The sequence below is a fragment of the Mangifera indica genome, chromosome 11 (assembly GCF_011075055.1).
Source record: "Mangifera indica cultivar Alphonso chromosome 11, CATAS_Mindica_2.1, whole genome shotgun sequence".
In the NCBI taxonomy this organism is placed as follows: Eukaryota; Viridiplantae; Streptophyta; class Magnoliopsida; order Sapindales; family Anacardiaceae; genus Mangifera; species Mangifera indica.
In genome coordinates, this window is record NC_058147.1 from 8185292 (window position 1) to 8203459 (window position 18168).

At 33.2% G+C, this 18168-nt stretch overlaps 1 protein-coding gene across 4 annotated transcripts; it reads right to left on the bottom strand.

Annotated features, from left to right (window-relative positions):
* Positions 1-383: 383 nt before the first annotated feature.
* LOC123229524 (uncharacterized aarF domain-containing protein kinase At1g71810, chloroplastic) lies at positions 384-17847 on the bottom strand. 4 transcript variants are annotated; one of them, XM_044655388.1, is made up of 21 exons: positions 17381-17840; positions 16655-16699; positions 16460-16498; positions 14662-14832; positions 14433-14585; positions 14237-14272; positions 13378-13421; positions 11051-11141; positions 7380-7421; positions 7168-7276; positions 6353-6467; positions 6220-6269; positions 6009-6087; positions 4418-4468; positions 4122-4263; positions 3972-4016; positions 3554-3658; positions 3433-3474; positions 2166-2348; positions 1594-1713; positions 384-714 (listed from the first exon to the last, which is right to left on the bottom strand). In XM_044655388.1, the coding sequence occupies exons 1-21, from the start codon at positions 17723-17725 to the stop codon at positions 610-612; spliced, it is 2112 nt and encodes a 703-aa protein (XP_044511323.1). In that variant the 5' UTR covers positions 17726-17840; the 3' UTR covers positions 384-609. The 4 variants fall into 4 exon arrangements, 3 of the variants coding, with proteins under 3 accessions (XP_044511323.1, XP_044511325.1, XP_044511324.1); XR_006504904.1 differs by having other exon boundaries at positions 1594-1831; positions 17381-17847; XM_044655390.1 differs by lacking the exon at positions 17381-17840 and having other exon boundaries at positions 16438-16498; positions 16655-16705.
* Positions 17848-18168: the final 321 nt, after the last annotated feature.

The window sequence follows — 18168 nt, forward strand, 5'->3', positions numbered from 1 at the left end:
TAGTGAGATGTGGGATGGATAGATTTTCCTAAATGAGGTGTCCTGCATAAATGGCTTTCTTTCAGATTCAAGAAACCCTGTTCATGAATTCTATTTTGCAACGCAAAGACTAAAAATCTCCAATTGTATATCAATGAAAGTAATGTTCATATGTAACTCGTATTTTCATTTAAAAAAAAAAAATGAATTCAAAAATAAAAATAATAAACTTCATCTGGTGTTCTCAAAATTAAAAAAAATGCGTTTTTTATTACAGTTTGAGAAAACAATTAATTTATTTATTTTTTTGTATACTACGCTTACACGAAATAAATGGAAAAAGGGAAAATAAAAATCTTAAAGATGTTCTCTCTTCACTATTAGAAAAGCCCTAACAACTCCAATTGGAAGATGCAAAGAGAAAAAGATCATCAGATAAAAGGAGAAAAAAGAACAACTGTTCTGGATGGCAACAAAATTTTAAGCCATTTTAGGTAATATATGAGTGGCTACATATTAAATCGGACATGTCACAAATGCCACTTAAATGTGGTTTAAATTCAGTAAACCGACCAAGTCTTTGGAAAAAAGAATAGCCAACCTCATGCCTTGTTCTATATTTGTTTCACATCATAGAAATATCCTCCGGATAGTCCTAGCAGCGGCACGGGAAGCCAACCTGCCAGCAAGATCAGCAGGCAAGCTAAGTAGCTGCAGCTGCATCTCAGGTGGGAGCTGCCAGTTAACAAGGAAAATGAAATCAACGAATATTTATATTGTAAATGAAAACAAAACTCCACTGAGAGATGAGGCAGCTTGTTTGAAATTGAATTTTCGAATGAAATAAAGAAGCATGTTAATAAGACTTGTTGATACTGCAGGTTTTAAGATATTTAATGATCAATATGAAGGAGAAGTCAAACAAATTAAGTGAAATATTTTTGGATATCATTTCCCCGTAATCTTGGCAGAATGAGATGTCATCCCTTCAAGAACACCACAAATTGTGTAAGAATATCGAGTGAAATATATAGTAACTTAAAGGAAAGCACTTCAGACAACTGAGTTACCCCACCAACCAAATTAAAACACATAATCACAGGACAGGATGAAAGTATCCAAGTTATCACTTTGATCTTCAATAATTTAAGATCAACCTCAACAAGGCAATGTGAACTTTGTATAAATCTGTGCACAAATCAATCCAAAAAAAAAAAAAGCGAACAATTTCCATTTGCATGCAACAACTGAAGTCAGAATTTGTTTTTGTCCTTGCAAAAGTTTGGTCTATCACATTATGATCTAGAACACAGTACTCTTCCTCTACTTCATTTGTTTTACATAGCTTGATACAAAAAGGTACTACAAGTGCTTTCATGAGGCCTAAATAAAACTTTTCTTCTTTTCTTTTTACCTATCCAATGACCGTGCTACAGAACTCAGGTTAGCACAGGCACAAGATCTGATTATGTGTAACATGTTTACATGAGTTTGCGTGAATGTACGCAGATGCACATGGGAGGGTAATGTGTTTACATTTACGAATTTATGTTTTACTAAAGAATCATCCAATAAAAACTTGCATATGTACAATTCATATAATATAAATTATACCTCGGGAATAACAGAAAGAACAGGTAAAATCTCTTGAATAGATGGAAGTTGATAAAAGGTGAGAAATACTTCTTCAGTGAATGTGCCTTGATTCTTGTATGGCCTAAGCTCTTTAGCTTCCTGTAGGAATAAAATATGGTTTGTTAACTGCAACATAGGAGCCAGTCGGTTCTAAGCTTCATTTGAGAGGTAAGAATGCGTTTCCATTTCTATAATCAATCAGACTTCTATTCATTTCCTGCAATAACCAACTCAGAACACCATGTAACTAATCTCAGTTTAACTATTTGACAAGTTGTATGATTAACTAGGCTTATCAGAACCTTTAATCAGAAAAATCATTAACACAAAATTTTAAGTTGTTAGAAAAGACCAAAAACTCTAACAAGATCCAACCTAATTCACCTAACTTCGCATTCAACTTAGCTGAAATCTAATTAGTAGAATTATCACTGTTAAAGTAACCCTATGAGGGAAGCTTATAATTGAAAATATTTTTCTTTTTCTTTTACCTTTACCGGATGAGTAATGGAATGTATACTTTCAACATGCAAAATAAAGTAGACTCTTACCACCATGGAACCTTCAGTTCTTTGAAACCCTGACAATAATAACATAAGACGACGTAAGGTTCTCAAGTTGATCAAGTCTTCTTCAGTCAGTGAAGAGACTGAAGTGGAAGCAGCAAATGGTATAGGTGCAGGCATTGCTGAAGTTAAAGAATCCAGGGTTGCTAGCCCAAGTGCATCCAAACCCTGTATCATTTGGAGAAAGAAGTTTGAGATGACAACTAAGATCATAAATACATAGGAGTTTGATATGATTAAAATATGTGAATCCAGATACATCCCATACTGCAGATGAACTGCTGAATCGAACACTAAATTCAACTCAGTTGTGCTAATCCAATGTAAAATGTTCAAGGGAGAACAAAGATTCTATCTTCTATATATAAAGTTATAATAAAACTATGTGTACATATTTTTGAATATAAATACATAAATGATGTGTCATTATGTGATTGGGTGATTTTGAATCAAAGATATAATAACATTTAATCACATAATGATATATCATTTTTGTACCCAATTGTATAATCAAAAGTGTGTGCACATAACTTTTCTCATAAAGTTAACTGTTGAATCGAACACTAAATTCAACTCAGTTGTGCTAATCCAATGTAAAATGTTCAAGGGAGAACAAAGATTCTATCTTCTATATATCAAGTTACAATAAAACTATGTGCACATATTTTTGAATATAAATACATAAATGATGTGTCATTATATGATTGAGTGATTTTGAATCAAAGATATAATAACATTCAATCACATAATAATATATCATTTTTGTACCCAATTGTATAATCAAAAGTGTGTGCACATAGCTTTTCTCATAAAGTTAACTGTTGAAGCCAAGGTTTCTATTTCTCGCAAGAATGGGAGAGTACAAGGGGCACTCTAGGAAATAGACCAAGTGGTAGAGAAAAATATGGGATAAGGGTAAGCAATTTTAAGGAAATGGGCAGCAGTTATAATGATGTGGGAAAGAGGAGTGGGGCTTAAGGGAGGAGAAAACCGGGGAAACATGGAAGACATGTAGGAGTAGTTATGCTATAGGCAAGTATGAAAGAGGAGTTGTGGGAGGAAGGAGGAAGCAAGGAAAATCAGTAAGGAAGCATAGGCAAAGAAGAGTTCTAGCCTCTCGAAAGCCGGTAAGATTGTGTTAATCAGTATTCCGTTTCTTCTATTTTCTGTTATCATTTAATACAAAGATTCCACTTCTTTGAGTGCTTAGAGTTTCTGGATACCTAACATTAACACAGTGCACAAACTGTACCTTAGCAAATTCTTGAAGAAGTATTTCTCTCATGAAAGCAGCCTGCCAATACTCGAGTTAAAGAGAAAAAAGAAAGGAACCTTTATGAAGTCAGTCATACCATAAACAAATTTGACAATACCTCATCAGTTAATGTGAAAGAAAGGATTTGCTTAATTACTGCTCTGGAATCTGAATCTTCTACTTGCTTCTTAACCAAGGACTTTTCTGTTCGGGCACGAAGGGACTGCCATAAGAATTATTAAAGGTTCTTAATAGAAAAGGCCAATGAAAGAGTAAAAACTGGAGGCAAACGGGGGGAAGTGGGGAACAAAATAATATTCGGGGTGTGGCCAGATCAATGGTAGTATCAATGACAACTATGACAAAATTCCACAATAAAATGGATTGCAGTGAATAATTCTTCACTAAGAATAAGCTAAATATATGTCACTGTTCACAACTTGAATAACAACCAAATTGTGGAAATTACTATCAGGGATGGTAAACAAAATAGAAGAGCATAGCATATATGCAATTTTTGAAAGGGTGAATTTCACCTCTTGTAGGAGAGACTCCAAACGATCAATTCTGAAAACACCTTCCTAAAAGGAGATAAACTAAGAATAAGGAAATTTTGTAAATAGTGTAAAATTTCAAACTTATTAAATACAAGAAAAAGAAGTTCAACAAGCTGTTAGTAGTTTTACCTTGTAAAGAAGAGTTTCCAATGAAGACTTAAGCTGGGGAGAGCTGTCAGTTAATACTTTTCTAGCAATCCAAGGGTATGTGCTACCCAAAACTTTGTAATTTGGGTCGAAACTGATAGCAATTCCCTCCAACACAGCAAGACTGAGAGGGAGAAAAGGAGTGAATTACTGACGTATATGGTATAGTAAATAATGCACAAAAGAGAAACTAAAGCCACAGTAAATCAACAGAACTATGTACACCCCTCAAGGACATTATTAAATGTAATTCATAGCAGTTATTAAAGTATGAGTACCTCCGAATGACAAGAGAAAAATATGAAGGTATTTGAAATTTGAACTTATACCTGCGAAAGAAATGTAAACAATAGAAGTTACCTCATTTGAAACAAAATTAGGATATTTTAACAGTAACATAAATGCAACAATAGAGAACATCACGTACAGACACCCCCAAGTAAGAATGAAAAGATCTGCCTTAATTTTCTTTGCTCCCTCACACACTCTCTTTAATACCCACCCACTCTAGATTAGTTACTGCCTCCACCCCAATGATCACTCAGATGTTATATAATTGTGTCTTATAATTCATATTGAGCCATTTACATAGATAAAAGGAGCAGTCTCTGCAAAGGTTAAACCAGTACCATGAAGTAAAAAATCTTCCAAATGCACCCAAAGAAACTCCAACAGTAGGTTCTGTGCACAATATTGAAAGTCTGCTTATTCTTATGACAAATAAAATAAGTAACTGAGGTCAAGAATCATGCGGCAAAACTCAGAAATTTGGCATAAAGATTTTTTGAACCCATCAAACAAACCTAGGTCTATATATATTCCCTTCATGATACATAACACTTTATACAGAGTAGATCCTACAAGTTGATGACCCTGATACTGTGGCCAATATGAATCTACCTGTGGATTGTGAATCAACTACATCATTCTTGTTATTCTTTGGCTATTATTTTCTTAATTAATAAAGACACCACTTATTTTAGAGATATAGATAAGGTGTGAGAAAAATGTCGGTTGGACGCAGAAGCTTTTTGATTTTGCAGACATGTAACTTGCAGTTGTGCCTACTTTTTCTCCCATCTTTTATATGTTTTTATCATGCTTCTAATTAGATCTTTGTTGGTCAATCTTTTCAAATTTGTCTATATGCATGATATGCTCAATTCCTGCAAAAAATTGAGGGAAAAAAAGGCTCTTTACTGAAAACATACAAATGAAGGAAAACATAATCCTCTAGATGAAATTTAATCAAGCATCTCTAAACCATGAAACTAATATGTAATAAAGATTTTACTGTAATTGTACATATTAATTAGACCAATGTATTAAAAATGAGTCCAGGCATTGACCTGGTAAAAAGGCCACTCTAGGTTTTTCTTGGTCCAACCGGTTGAACCAATATTTGTAAATATAAACATTAGAATAATATTCAAAACTATTTTGCTTATTTAATCAGTAAATATAAAATTAAATTATATTTAATCAAAATTGAATTTGACTAGGTGGTCACACAAGTCCATGTTCATTAGCAGGGTACTAGGTTTGAGTTCTAACAATTATAAAATTTTACGAAAAAAAAATTCTTTAGTTGAAACATTTTAAATAAAAATTAGAAAAATACATAATCAAAGGGAAATGAGACCTAGTGGTGCATTGCATGCCTTGCAATTGTTGGGACTCTAGTTTGAATCACAACAATTGCAATATATTGTGCAGTTGAACCATGAACTGGCAGTCCCAAATTTCCACTTACTCAGGCCGGGTTGGCAACCGAGTCCCAATAGGACTGGTTGAATTGACTGCTCCAGTACAGGTTTCAAACATTGACTTAAGACTTTAACATGTGAATAAAAAATAGTAACGTCTTACATGGTAGTCCCTAAGTTTCCTAGAAGATCCCCAAAGCTTATATTTCGGACTCCTTTGGCAACAGCATTTTGGAAGACACCTACAGACAAACAAATTGGATGATAACACAAAACTAATTAATACAACTTAGGGACTTAAGTTAGAGACTATATAAAATACTACAAATCCAACTACAGCAAACCCTTGTCAAATGCAAGTATAAAAAGCATACCTGTTAAAGCTTTTGTAACAGCCTCTTTCTCTGCAGTTGGTGGAAGAAGGCTGAGGGGTTTAAGCAAGCTTTATTATAATCAGAAAGAATAATTTATTCAGTAGACTGGAAAAAGATAGACAAAATCTATTACCCAAGGGTTATAAAATCTTTGGCCAGCGCATCAAAATCACGGTTTACAAGATGGAGACAAGCTTCGATAAATCCATTGCGGAATTCTTGTTTAAATTCGCCCATCATGCCAAAATCTGGTGGCGAAAGATACCAAAAGTTAATTCTGCAACATATATACCTTCTATTAATATATGACAGTTAATGTAGTTGACACAAAGTCGACAAAAAGATGTGGCTTGTAGAAAATTCCAAGAAAAAGACCCATAAGAGATAAGGCATAGGCATTGATAACAATGGTAAAGGAGTAAAAGTTCTTTCTTATTGTTCAAGAGTTCAGGAACAGAATAAAGCTAACAAAGTTTTAACTCAACTTTTCAATTCTAGTAAACTGTCTGATAGGACTCAAAAAAGGGTTTCCATAAATGATGCTTTGATTGTCTTGACAAGGAACTAACCTATTCTCTAAAGAAATAATGTGATTTCCTTTGTAAATTTGTAATTATTATTCCTCGTGTTCTCAAACTATGCCCCTTTCTACATTATTAGTGTCTGTTAATGACATGGACGGTGATTCAAAGGATAAAAATACCAAAATGAAAGTTTTACAATCTACCTTTACAATCACAACATTTGCAAATGTACCAAGAACTGTATCAAAGTACTCTCACTAGATTTAGTGGCGGATAGAAAAGATAACTTTTTGAAGGTGGTATAAAGGACGTTAAGTTAAAAAAATTGAACTGGACAAAAGACCTGGTATTAATATCATCAATTTTCTCACTTATTAAATTTCGACACATGCCTAGTTAAAATATTGCTATTTAAAAAGAATACCTATATAAGCCAGTTTCCCATCATCTGTACGAAGGAGATTTCCAGGATGTGGATCAGCATGATAGAACCCATACTCCAGGAGTTGGTTGAATGAGCAGTAAACTCCAACCTAAACAGCACCATTAAAAAAATATGAACTTTATTATTGAGCCAAACAAAATAGTTTACCGAATTTTAAAGATAAGATATTTGTTATTAATTTAAAAACTTACCTCAATTAAGTAAAGATCCTTAACTTCAGACAACTTTTTTCCCTATAATGACACAATGAGAAAGCATAAGCAAATAGCCTTTAGGATAAATATAATTTCATGAAGCATGTTTTAGGGGAAAAGAGAAGAAACGATAGCATCAGCCACTTCTATGTTTATTGAAGGCCAACTAGAGTCACATGGCCAAAAATATTCTTTACTTGAACTCTTAAAACTCCAAACAAGAAACCAAATTGCTCTGTAACATGTTAAGCAATACCTTGACCTAGAGCTCAAATTGATAAACATTGACTAAAGAAAATATTTAAACTCTAATATACCCCTTCATGCAGAAGGGCATGTAAATTTAGCACAAGCATGGCCACAAATATAGCGACGACCAAAACAAGATAACAAACACTAGGAAAAGCTAATTATTAAATTACTTATTGTTAAGTTATTAGGTAAGAGCCCAATGATGGTACTGAAGCTTTCACATTTTAAATATGTAATATAGAAATAGTTTCATCAAAAGTACTTTCTACTGAACTGTACTAAAATATATTGGTTAAAGAAGGAAAATGGAAGGTACGGTGGAGAGGAAATATGTATTGGATGTATAAGCCGTTACCAACATTGGAATGGAGAAAGGTGGTTATGTTCTTTTTAATATGAACACTAAGTACTAATGTGTGTTACTATTCATTCAAAAAAATTGAACAAGTAAAATTAGAGGAACCAAGGCAGGGCAACAGGCCAGGCATGTCTCTAAACCTTAGTCAATTTACCCAATCTTTTTCTAGAACTGGTAACTTCTCAAAACATTTAAAGACATTCAGGGTGAGTTTAAATCATTAATTTTGTTTCCTATCCCATATCCTTTTATAGTGGGTAGAAAAAGGAATACTTGACTATGCTATATTTGTTTCAATAAAACAATTTGAACAATTACAATGTGGAAACAGTCTGCTTAGAACTTCATTTGCAAGAAAAAAAAAAACCTGTTGCAAGCTGTTGGAGATTCTTGAAATTGCTCCCATTTTCTTCTTTCAAAAAGAATAGAAGAGTTTGATTGGATAATGTTAGAGATTACTTTAATCAATTCCTCACTTTCTTCTTTCAAAAAGAGGGTATAATCCATAAGTCACCATGTGTCGAAACAACCACAACAAAACAGGGTTACACAATGGAAAAATCGTCACCTCTCAGAGGTCACATGTTTATTGTTATTTCAAGCAAATGTTCCTAAATTCCTATGGGGTGATGCAGTGTTAACTGCTACATATCTAATAAATCGACTCTCTTATAAAATCCTTAGAAATAAAGTCCAATTCACAAGTTTTTTGAATTTTTTCCTAATCTAGATTCTGTAAAAAATCTTCCCCTTAAAGTATTTGTATGCATTGCATATGTTCATATACATAAGCAACATCATTCAAAATTAGATCTTAGAGTCCAAAAGTGTGTCTTTGTAGAATATTCCAGCACCTAAAAAGGGTACAAGTGTTACAACCCCTGTAGGAGAAAATTTATTACTATTATAGATGTCACATTTAATGAAGATGAACCTTTTTTCTCAAGTCAACACCCTTATCCTCAAGGGGAGAGAAATTATCAGGAAAATAAAGGTTTGTTAGGTTCTTTGAGTTCTGTTAGGATTGAGATTTTTGTCTTCAATCCAATGGCCAATTTCTATTATAAATATATGTTTTGGGTTTTAAAAGAAGGGGAGAAGAAAATATATTAGGGTTTTATTTGAGGGCAACCATCCTTGACTGATTTAGGGGGGTCTCCGACACCTCAAACGGCCGAAAAATGGGAGACCCCGAACTCTTCGAAATGTTTGGTTTATCTTTGTAATATTTTGATTAATGAAATAGTTTTAGTTTATTATGTTTTTTGTGTTTTAATTTTGTGTTTTAGTAAAATAAGAGCTAAGTTCCTAACAAAATGGTGTTAGAGCATTCGATCCAGTGGGGAAGACAGATGATGGTCGAAAAAGTGAAGATTCGCCGGAAAAAGTGAAGAGTTGCCAAAAAATGTTCACAGAGGAGGCTGACTTGAAGAAGAATCATCACAGGGAGAAATGAGTCCGAAAGTGTAAAAAGAGAAAAAGAGGAAAACGAAAACAGAAGAAGAAGAAGATGGAGAAGAAAATGAAACGCTGGCGGAAGCGAAAAAGAAAAAACAGAAGACAAAAGGGAGAAAATGCAGAGAAGAAAGAAGAAGAGAAAAAGACGAGAAGAAGAAAAGAGAAAGGAGGGAGAGAAAAAAATAAAAAAATAAAAAGGTGAAGGGCAATGGCAGTTGGTTTGTTAGGAAAAGGGGGAGAGTTGTGGTTGGTTTGTTGGGAAAAGGAGGAGAGCTGTGGTTTGCCAGAAAAATAGAAGGGAAGGCAGTAAGTGGGTTTCTTGGGAAGAGAAAAAAAAAATGTGGGGCCATTGGAAAAAAAAGTGAAGAAGCAACAATAGAGAGAGGGGATGAGGAGATAAATAATAATAATAATAATAAATAAATAAACAAAAAAAATTAAAAAAATCAGAAAAAATTAAAAAAAAATCATTATATAAATATCCATTTTGAAGACAAGATGGTTTTGAAAATGAGGGAAATGTTAGGATTGAGACACTTGTCCTCAATCCAATGGTCAATTTCTATTATAAATATATATTTTGGGTTTTAAAATAAGGGGAGAAGAAAATATATTAGGGTTTTGTTTAAGGGCAGCCATCCTTGGCTGATTTAGGGAGGTGTCTGACACCTCAAATGGCCGGAAAATGGGAGGCCCCGGACTCCTCGAAATATTCGGTTTATCTTTATAATATTTTGATTAATGAAATAGTTTTAGTTTATTATGTTTTTTGTGTTTTAATTTTGTGTTTTAGTAAAATAAAGCTGGGTTCCTAATAAGTTTATTTGATTGTATGCAAGAAAGGGTTTCATTCTATTGTATCCAACTTATACTGAGCAATCTACAAGGAGTGGGACTTGTGTACAATAGAGTAAACAGCAGTGGAAGACAAAATGGTTGAAGTAGGGGAGGTATAGCGATCACTGTTGAACCACTGGAATTTCCTTATTGAGTGCTTATGGTCAACATCGTTTTTTACATTTTCAAATAAAAAAAGAACAAAAGTTTCCAGGAAGAGAGATGTTGAAAAGGGAGACCCATGAGATTGCTGGTGGCAATCAGAAAAAAAAGCTGAAAAACAGATAGGAAAGAAACCCTATTATGATACAATGTCAAAATGGACAATGGAAGAAGGAATTGTATTCACCTTACTGTTTTTTCTTCTTTGATTAGGGTTGTTTATATACATACAAATTATCTATAAAGAAGGAAACATCATAAACACCAAATAATTACAATAAATTCTAATTATTCCTAATTGATTCTTTCCTCATTTTAATTGATCCTAATTGATCATTACTTTATTTTCTCATCCCTATGTCATTCTAATTGATCCTAATTAATCATTTCTTTATTTTCAGAGTTTATCCATATTCTAATTAATCCTAATTGACCATTTGTTTATTTTCCACAAATACTAAGTTGTTGCCTTAAATTATAAAGAATTCACCAAAAACAAAAAACGATATTGACAAATGAACATTTGAACCTTTCTACAAAGGATTCAATTAAAACACATGCTAAAAAAAAGAAACAAAAACAATGCATGAAATAGAAATACCTCAATCCATTCCATAAGAAGGACCTTGCGAGTTGTTTGCTCTACATACATCTGAGGAACCAAAACATCTTGTATATCACCATACAGTTGTCTGTTCAAGTATACAACAAAGAACATTTGGATCATCATCAACACATAAATGACTTAAAATTTAGTAAAATGATTAGTCTTAAGAACCATAATAGGTAATACATTAAAGTAAACATTTGACTTAAGCTGACTTCAAGTTTAAGTTGATTGGTAAGGATCTGAGGATAGTGTTAGACTTTAACACACACCTTCTGACCAAACACAGAATACTAAAAATACAACCATAACTACAAACACAACTCTTATTAATTTTGGGACATTTGACCATAAGACACTTTTGACTTGGCTTCAATATCATGTTTAGTAATATTAACAAAAACATATGTGAATAAAGGAATACAAAAATCGTATTGAAAGTTTTTAATCTAAGGAAACAAAGAACGGAACAAGAAGATAATGTCAAAAAATTCTGCTCTATATATGTACACACAATATGTGTGTGTGTGTTAAGTAATATTAACAAAAACATATGTGAACAAAGGAATACAAAAAATGTATTGAAAGTTTCTAATCTAAGGAATTAGAGAACAGAACAAGAAGAAAATGTCAAAAAATTCTGCTCTCCATACACGCACAATATATGTGCGCGTGTGTGTGGAAACAAAGAACGGAACAAGAAGAAAATGTCAAAAAATTCTGCTCTATATGCAAACACAATATGTGTGTGTGCGTGTGGAAACAAAGAATGGAGCAAGAAGAAAATGTCAAAAAATTCTGCTCTATATACACACACAATATGTGTGTGTGTGTGCGCGTGTCGTTGGCATACTACTTGTAGAAAAATTAGAGATAGATAACTCTTGTAAATCATTGACCATAATGATCAATGATTTTATTTCTAAGATCATGGGATTGGTTCCTATGTTTATACATTTTGTTGTATGTAAACACAATAGGAAAAAGGAAGTAACCTATCCACATTCAGTCCACTCTCTTCTATCTTTTACATGTTCTTTTCCTTCATGATATTAAAGCCTAGGTTATAAGAATTCCACCTAATAATTGATGGGAGATGTACTAGTTGATGAGGAAGAGTTTCAACCGTTGGCCAGATTAGGTTAATGAGGAGTCTCACCCGATGGCATGATGTGTAAGAGGGAGATTATTGGGTTATCCCACATTGAAAGAGGAAGAGGTTGAGTGCAAGTTTATAAGTGTGAGGGATAGCCTTACCCCTTTAGCTAGCTTTTGTGATTGACAAGGCCCAAGGTCTCCCAACAAACATATTGAGGTTGATTAAATTTCATCAAAGAGAAATTAGAAAGCAGGCAAATGTGCATTCCCTTTGTCAAGTCAAAACACCAACTAGCAGCAGCCCTAACAAAGGGACATGCAAGAAGGCTATTGTATGCAAGATGGGCATGAGAAATATACATGCTCCATCTTAGGAGGAGTGTTGGTATGATCCAAGGTGGAAAATTAGAGATAAATATCTCTTGTAAATTCTAAGGTTATCAGATTGGTTTCGATATTTGTAAATTTTGTTGTATATAAATACAACAAGGAAAAGGAAGCAACCAATCCCAATTCAGTCCATTCTTTTCTATCTTCAACCTATTTTTCCTTCATATATATATACCTAAGAAACATGGAATGTACTAGGATTAAAATTAAATTTCTTTTAAATTGCGCAATGAACCATCTTCCACAATAAACTAAAAAAATAATAGAGGCAGCAAAATGTGGAAGAATGAAACAATCATGGGCATGGTTGATATGTATAAAACTTTTTCAATACCACCCAATCCACATATTTGGTAGATAACTTGTATTTAGCTGACAAATATTTGAAGAGAAAGATAAAACACAGAGTAAAGGAAAAAGGACCATACAAAATTTTACATAAAAAGGGTTGAATAGTAGTCACATAGAGATGAATAAAGCAAATCATTAAGATCTATGTGGACTCATAAATCAATTAAAGATTGTTCAAACAAAATTTATAATTTTATCACCTCCTAATATAACATCTAAAAGAAAAACTCCATCAACTTTCAGAATGCACAGTTAATCAATTTCAAGTCCTCAATCAATATAGTTGTTACCTCTTCAAATTAAACCCCATACACACATACTTTACATATCACCAACTTCTTTCTTTAAGCAAAAGAGCTTAACACTTAGGCAATCAATACACAAACAGGTTGTAGAAGTACTAAATCACTGTGAAAATGCAAATAAAAAGAGCTTTCAGTTACGAAACTGAAGCCACAGTCTACCTGAAATCTTGCTCTTACCTAAACCTGAGTCCGTTTCTTGCTTCTTTCTTATAGTCAAGCTCCTGCATTCAATGTGATTATACCTGTATTCAATATGAAGTTCTAAGAATATATCTCAAACAAGGTCATTTAATAAACTAATTTAAGGGGTGTTGTGACAATTCTGTGACCAAGGTGATACACAAGGCTAGAAATTCCCAATTGGCCAAAGTTATGAGTTTCACTTCTGTTATCAATTAAAAAATGCACATAAAAAAGTACTAAATGATCAGCTACAAAAACCTAAAAGGAGGATTGTGAGCTTTTTTTTTTTTTTTTCTACAAACAGGATGATAAGAGGTTTTTCTCTTAGCTTGGATGTATCCAAACAACTAGGATTTTGGAACAAAAACGTGGTCTCATCATTCCACTCCCTCAAGCCAAGAATTCAATTACCATGGGGTTCTACTCTATAACTAAAAAAAATTGAAAAAACTTCTCTAATAAGGCCCAATATACATATTCTTTGAAAATGAAATCATGGAGTTGCTAAATAAACCAAAAGAAAACAATTAAATTTTGACTAGGTGGTTGCCAATGACAAATTACAGATGGGTTGAGTCAAATTTCACTCAGATGATGCAAGAGATAAATAACAATAACAAGCAACATTGACATTATAAAACACCCACAAAGGAACATAATAAAATGGAAGAAAATCTAAAGTTTTAAAGTCAAAGGGTGAAAAGCTCATCAATGGCATGGAAACAACAATGTTGGATTCATCATTATTAGGGACAAAAAAGAAGTTCATAAATACAGTTCTGGACATTGTAGTACTGTCTAGTTCAAGCCTATGTTGTAGCATATAGGAATGCATAAAAAATTTGGCATATACCCGGAAAAGACTTGATGCCCATTCATCAACAACTGCCTGCAAATTCAATAGCATGTTTTTCAGTAGCACCCAGCCAATATAATAATAAAGAAAATATCATGTGAAATACAAGGTTTCAATGCAAAAGTTCCATTCCTCAATTTCAGCTCAACCAAAATTATAAGGCATCACACATCCAAGTATATTGCAGCATTACCTGCAGATCAGTGTTTAGTTTCCCAGCTTTCCTGACCAACCCTGCCATATAATGCAAGATTAATATGTCTAAGGAAATTGCAGCTTGAACTCCAGGCCTTTGCACTTTTACAGCAACGACCTGTCCACTCCGGCGAAGCCTAGCTTGATAAACCTATTTTACACAAAGACACAACAATGAACACCACTTTACAAAAGAAACAAACACAATTTAAGTTCCAGATCATGACCTGCCCAAGGGATGCTGCTGCTACAGGCTCTGGTGAAATTTCCGAGAACAGTTCATCTATTGATAATCCAAGTTCTTGCTCTATTGTATTGAAAGCAATGTCAGTGGAAAATGGAGTTATACGATCTTGCAACAGTGAGAGTTCATCCAAATACGATGGTGGTATCAAATCCTACAAAAAAGATAAAGGAATCATGAACTTGAATGAGACCTAAAAATTGCAACATATAACAACTTCATCAAATATGACATAAAAACCACAACATACAACTAAGCAAGTATGATGTAGGAATCACGCAATTGGGCAACCCCAATGGGAGGAACTGAGACAGGTTTGAAACTTTGATTTTTTAATTTTAATATCCGAGGAATACAAAATGGTCTTAAAAGCTAAAGGAAGTATTCAAATGGGTAAAATAGAGCAAGGAACATGAGCATCTCCTTGTCAAACCTAAGCCTAAGACAAATTAGGCTGGCCATTGCCTTGGCACAACCTAGATTAGAATTTCCTGGTCTAGAACGATGGGTTTGATAATTTATGAACGCAAGGTTCGCAATCATTGAAAGAGATGGTGGTTTTCCCATATTTGAAAACTTCAATTAACTTAACAATATAATTCATAAAGGTCATTACATTTCACTTTCTATTTAAATGGTTGTAGAACATATAATTTGATAAACGTAATGCTGATCAGAATAAGTAAAAACCAAAGTTCTCCATTCATTAGCCACTTTAATTATATTGTGTCATTATATATTTTCTCATCAAAATGACCAAAAGCAAATTCCAGATGGACCAAAGGATTTACGCATGTTGCACCAGCAGAACTGCTCGATTATAGTTTACCAAAATCATCATAAAATCTAGATAGAATAAATGTCAAAACTCAACTGATTTTTTTGAAATTAAAATGGCAAGCATCTTCACAGTTTTCTGCCAGACGATAAGCACCTTTTAACTCATAACTTAAGGAGACCAGAGGAAATGCATCAGATAAATTCATTTAGTTTGATTTCTTGATAAAGATTGTACAACATCAATGTTGAGAAAAAAGATTTTGTGATCAATTTATGGTTTCCACCTGGTAGATTATTTTAGTATCAAGCATCATCATTCAAGGAATAGCATTTTATTTTTAATAAAGAAAATATGGCTACAAATTAAATGATTTTTCTGTTCATTAATTGACCATACAATTAGGCATGAAGACAATACACCCTAATTTGATTGATAAGCAGTCATCCATTTTTTTCTGTACTAATATGTCTTTCAGGACGAAAGAATAGCAACCTCAATATCCCTTTCATTAGTCTTTGTATTCAACTTACAGAACAAAGAAATTTTACTTCTTTATTTATTTTATATTCTAAATCAGATTAATTCAATCCCAAATGCAGATTTATTTAAGTTATGATGATAAAATATATTTCATTCCTTATAATTTATTCACACTATGATGTCAAGGTAGGAAAAATTTTCAGTTAAAATAATTTAATGTATCCGAAGAGTCAGTACAATGCTATCATATCCTTTGATACACAGATTCAAAAAGAATTCGAGGAAAAACCTATAATCAGGTAAGACTATAACACAATTGAAATTAGCTACATTACTGGTAAAAAGCCGTATCCAAATGGTGAACACAGACAACAGGAAAGTTGTCCGATGATAAATTTATGTCATCAATTAGTTAACAAAATGCCAACATATGCTGTTGAAAATATGCCTTATAACTCCATAGATGTGCTTTAACAGTAGAAAAAGACTAACTTCTACCTTAGGAGACATGAAAACTTACAGCTCGAGATGTAACAGCCTGCACAATTTTGACGTATGCCTATAAACAGAACAAGCAGAAACACTTCGTTTTCTTAGCAAAATAACAGCAAAGGAAAGAAAAATTACTTGCAATTATAAATGTTCAGAATAAAGTTATGCATAAACACCTATCAAGAAAACCTATTAAGCATTGATATTTATAAACAGTACCTACCGGACCAAGTTCTACTAATAATTGTCGAAGCTCAGCAGCTCTAACCTGAAAATCAGCAAGATAAAATAATGAAGGAAAAAATGCTCATGATTACTAAGAATGGATCAAAGAATATTTTTAATTTCAGCATGGGAGATGTATAGATAAAGCCAATCTTTTATTTGAACATGAGAAGAATAACTTCTATCAAAATCTATAGAAAAATAATAACTAATTAAGTTGGATAAATTAAACACACAATAAGACAAGAATAAAAAACTAATTAAAATTAGAAAGACGTTTAAAATAACAAACATATTCCAGCATTTTTTCCTCACTTTATCTCCAGGATGGTTTTCTAATATTAACCATTCGAGTCCCACCAATTACACCATAATTCGATGCATCTTCCACAAAAAGTCACTGATTCTATGTTTTACATATGTAATAATCCCACTGATTCAATTCTACTTATGAAGCTCCGGCTGAAACACAAACGGTCCTCTTGATTTAGTTCTTCATTGATGCTTTCTAAGAAAAGGTTTTTAACAAATTTTACAAAGCTTATACAATAACTTCTTAGAAAAACTTATGCTATGAATTAACACTCTGTAAGTACATTTTAACGAAACCTCTTCCAACTCGAAGCTCGTACAGAAAGTTTGGATTTCTAGTATTAACGATGAAATTATAACTGCAAGCTTGTTGATTATCAAAACACCTAATAAAATTACTCAAAATTCTGACCTTAAACATTTGATCGGATCGCTCCATAAGTTTATCCACATACCGAGACCCGAACCACCACCCGAAAATGGTTGCAACTTGGACAATTCGGCGCAGTAAGATCAGCGGCTTTCTCCGATAAATAGAACCAATTTTTTTCAAATCGTAATCGACTAAAGAGTCGGCCTCCGTGGAGCTGAGCTGGAACAAATAGCTTGACTTCTCGGTGAACGCGTCGACATCGCGAGTGGCAGCCAGTCGCCAGGACTTGAACTTGAAGGGCTTCGATTCAGAAGAAAGTTTGAGTTTGAGCTTGGAAATGGCGGGAATGGGGAGGATTAGTGAAGGCACGAGAAGTGTTGGCATTGGCGGTAACTGATACTGGAGAAGGTCAAAGGAGCAAAACGGTTGTGAATTTAATGAAAGGGCTGCGATTTGGTGCGAAGAGAGATCATAAAGCGGAGCGACACGTGTAAGGAACTGGGGCAGCGTTGTTTTTTGTGGTTTTAATTTTATAATGGATTTTATTTTAATTTTTTAAATAGCTGTGGATCATGAGGGGCATCCATTTGAAAATTTGAGGAATTTTACTGATGGAAATCGAGCAGTTCTCATCTTCGGACCATAAAAACGTTATCTTTTCGCCTTTCGTTAAGTTTAAGAGGAAATGCAAAATAACTCTATACTATTTATAACATCATGATCCAATGGTGTATAAACGGTTAAGTTATTATTCATTTTTAGATATATAATTTATTAAGATTTTATCTTTCAGACTTGTAATAAAAAATGAGTTTTAACAATTTAAA

Bases quoted from the DNA above. Each gene is read 5' to 3' on its own strand.
- LOC123229524 (XM_044655388.1), bottom strand. From the start codon at position 17,725: ATGCCAACACTTCTCGTGCCTTCACTAATCCTCCCCATTCCCGCCATT. The intron at 16,700-17,380 runs GTCAGAATTTTG...GCTGATTTTCAG, and splicing joins GATCCGATCAAATGTTTAAG to GTTAGAGCTGCTGAGCTTCG. The intron at 7,277-7,379 runs GTAAGTTTTTAA...GGTGCTGTTTAG, and splicing joins AGGATCTTTACTTAATTGAG to GTTGGAGTTTACTGCTCATT.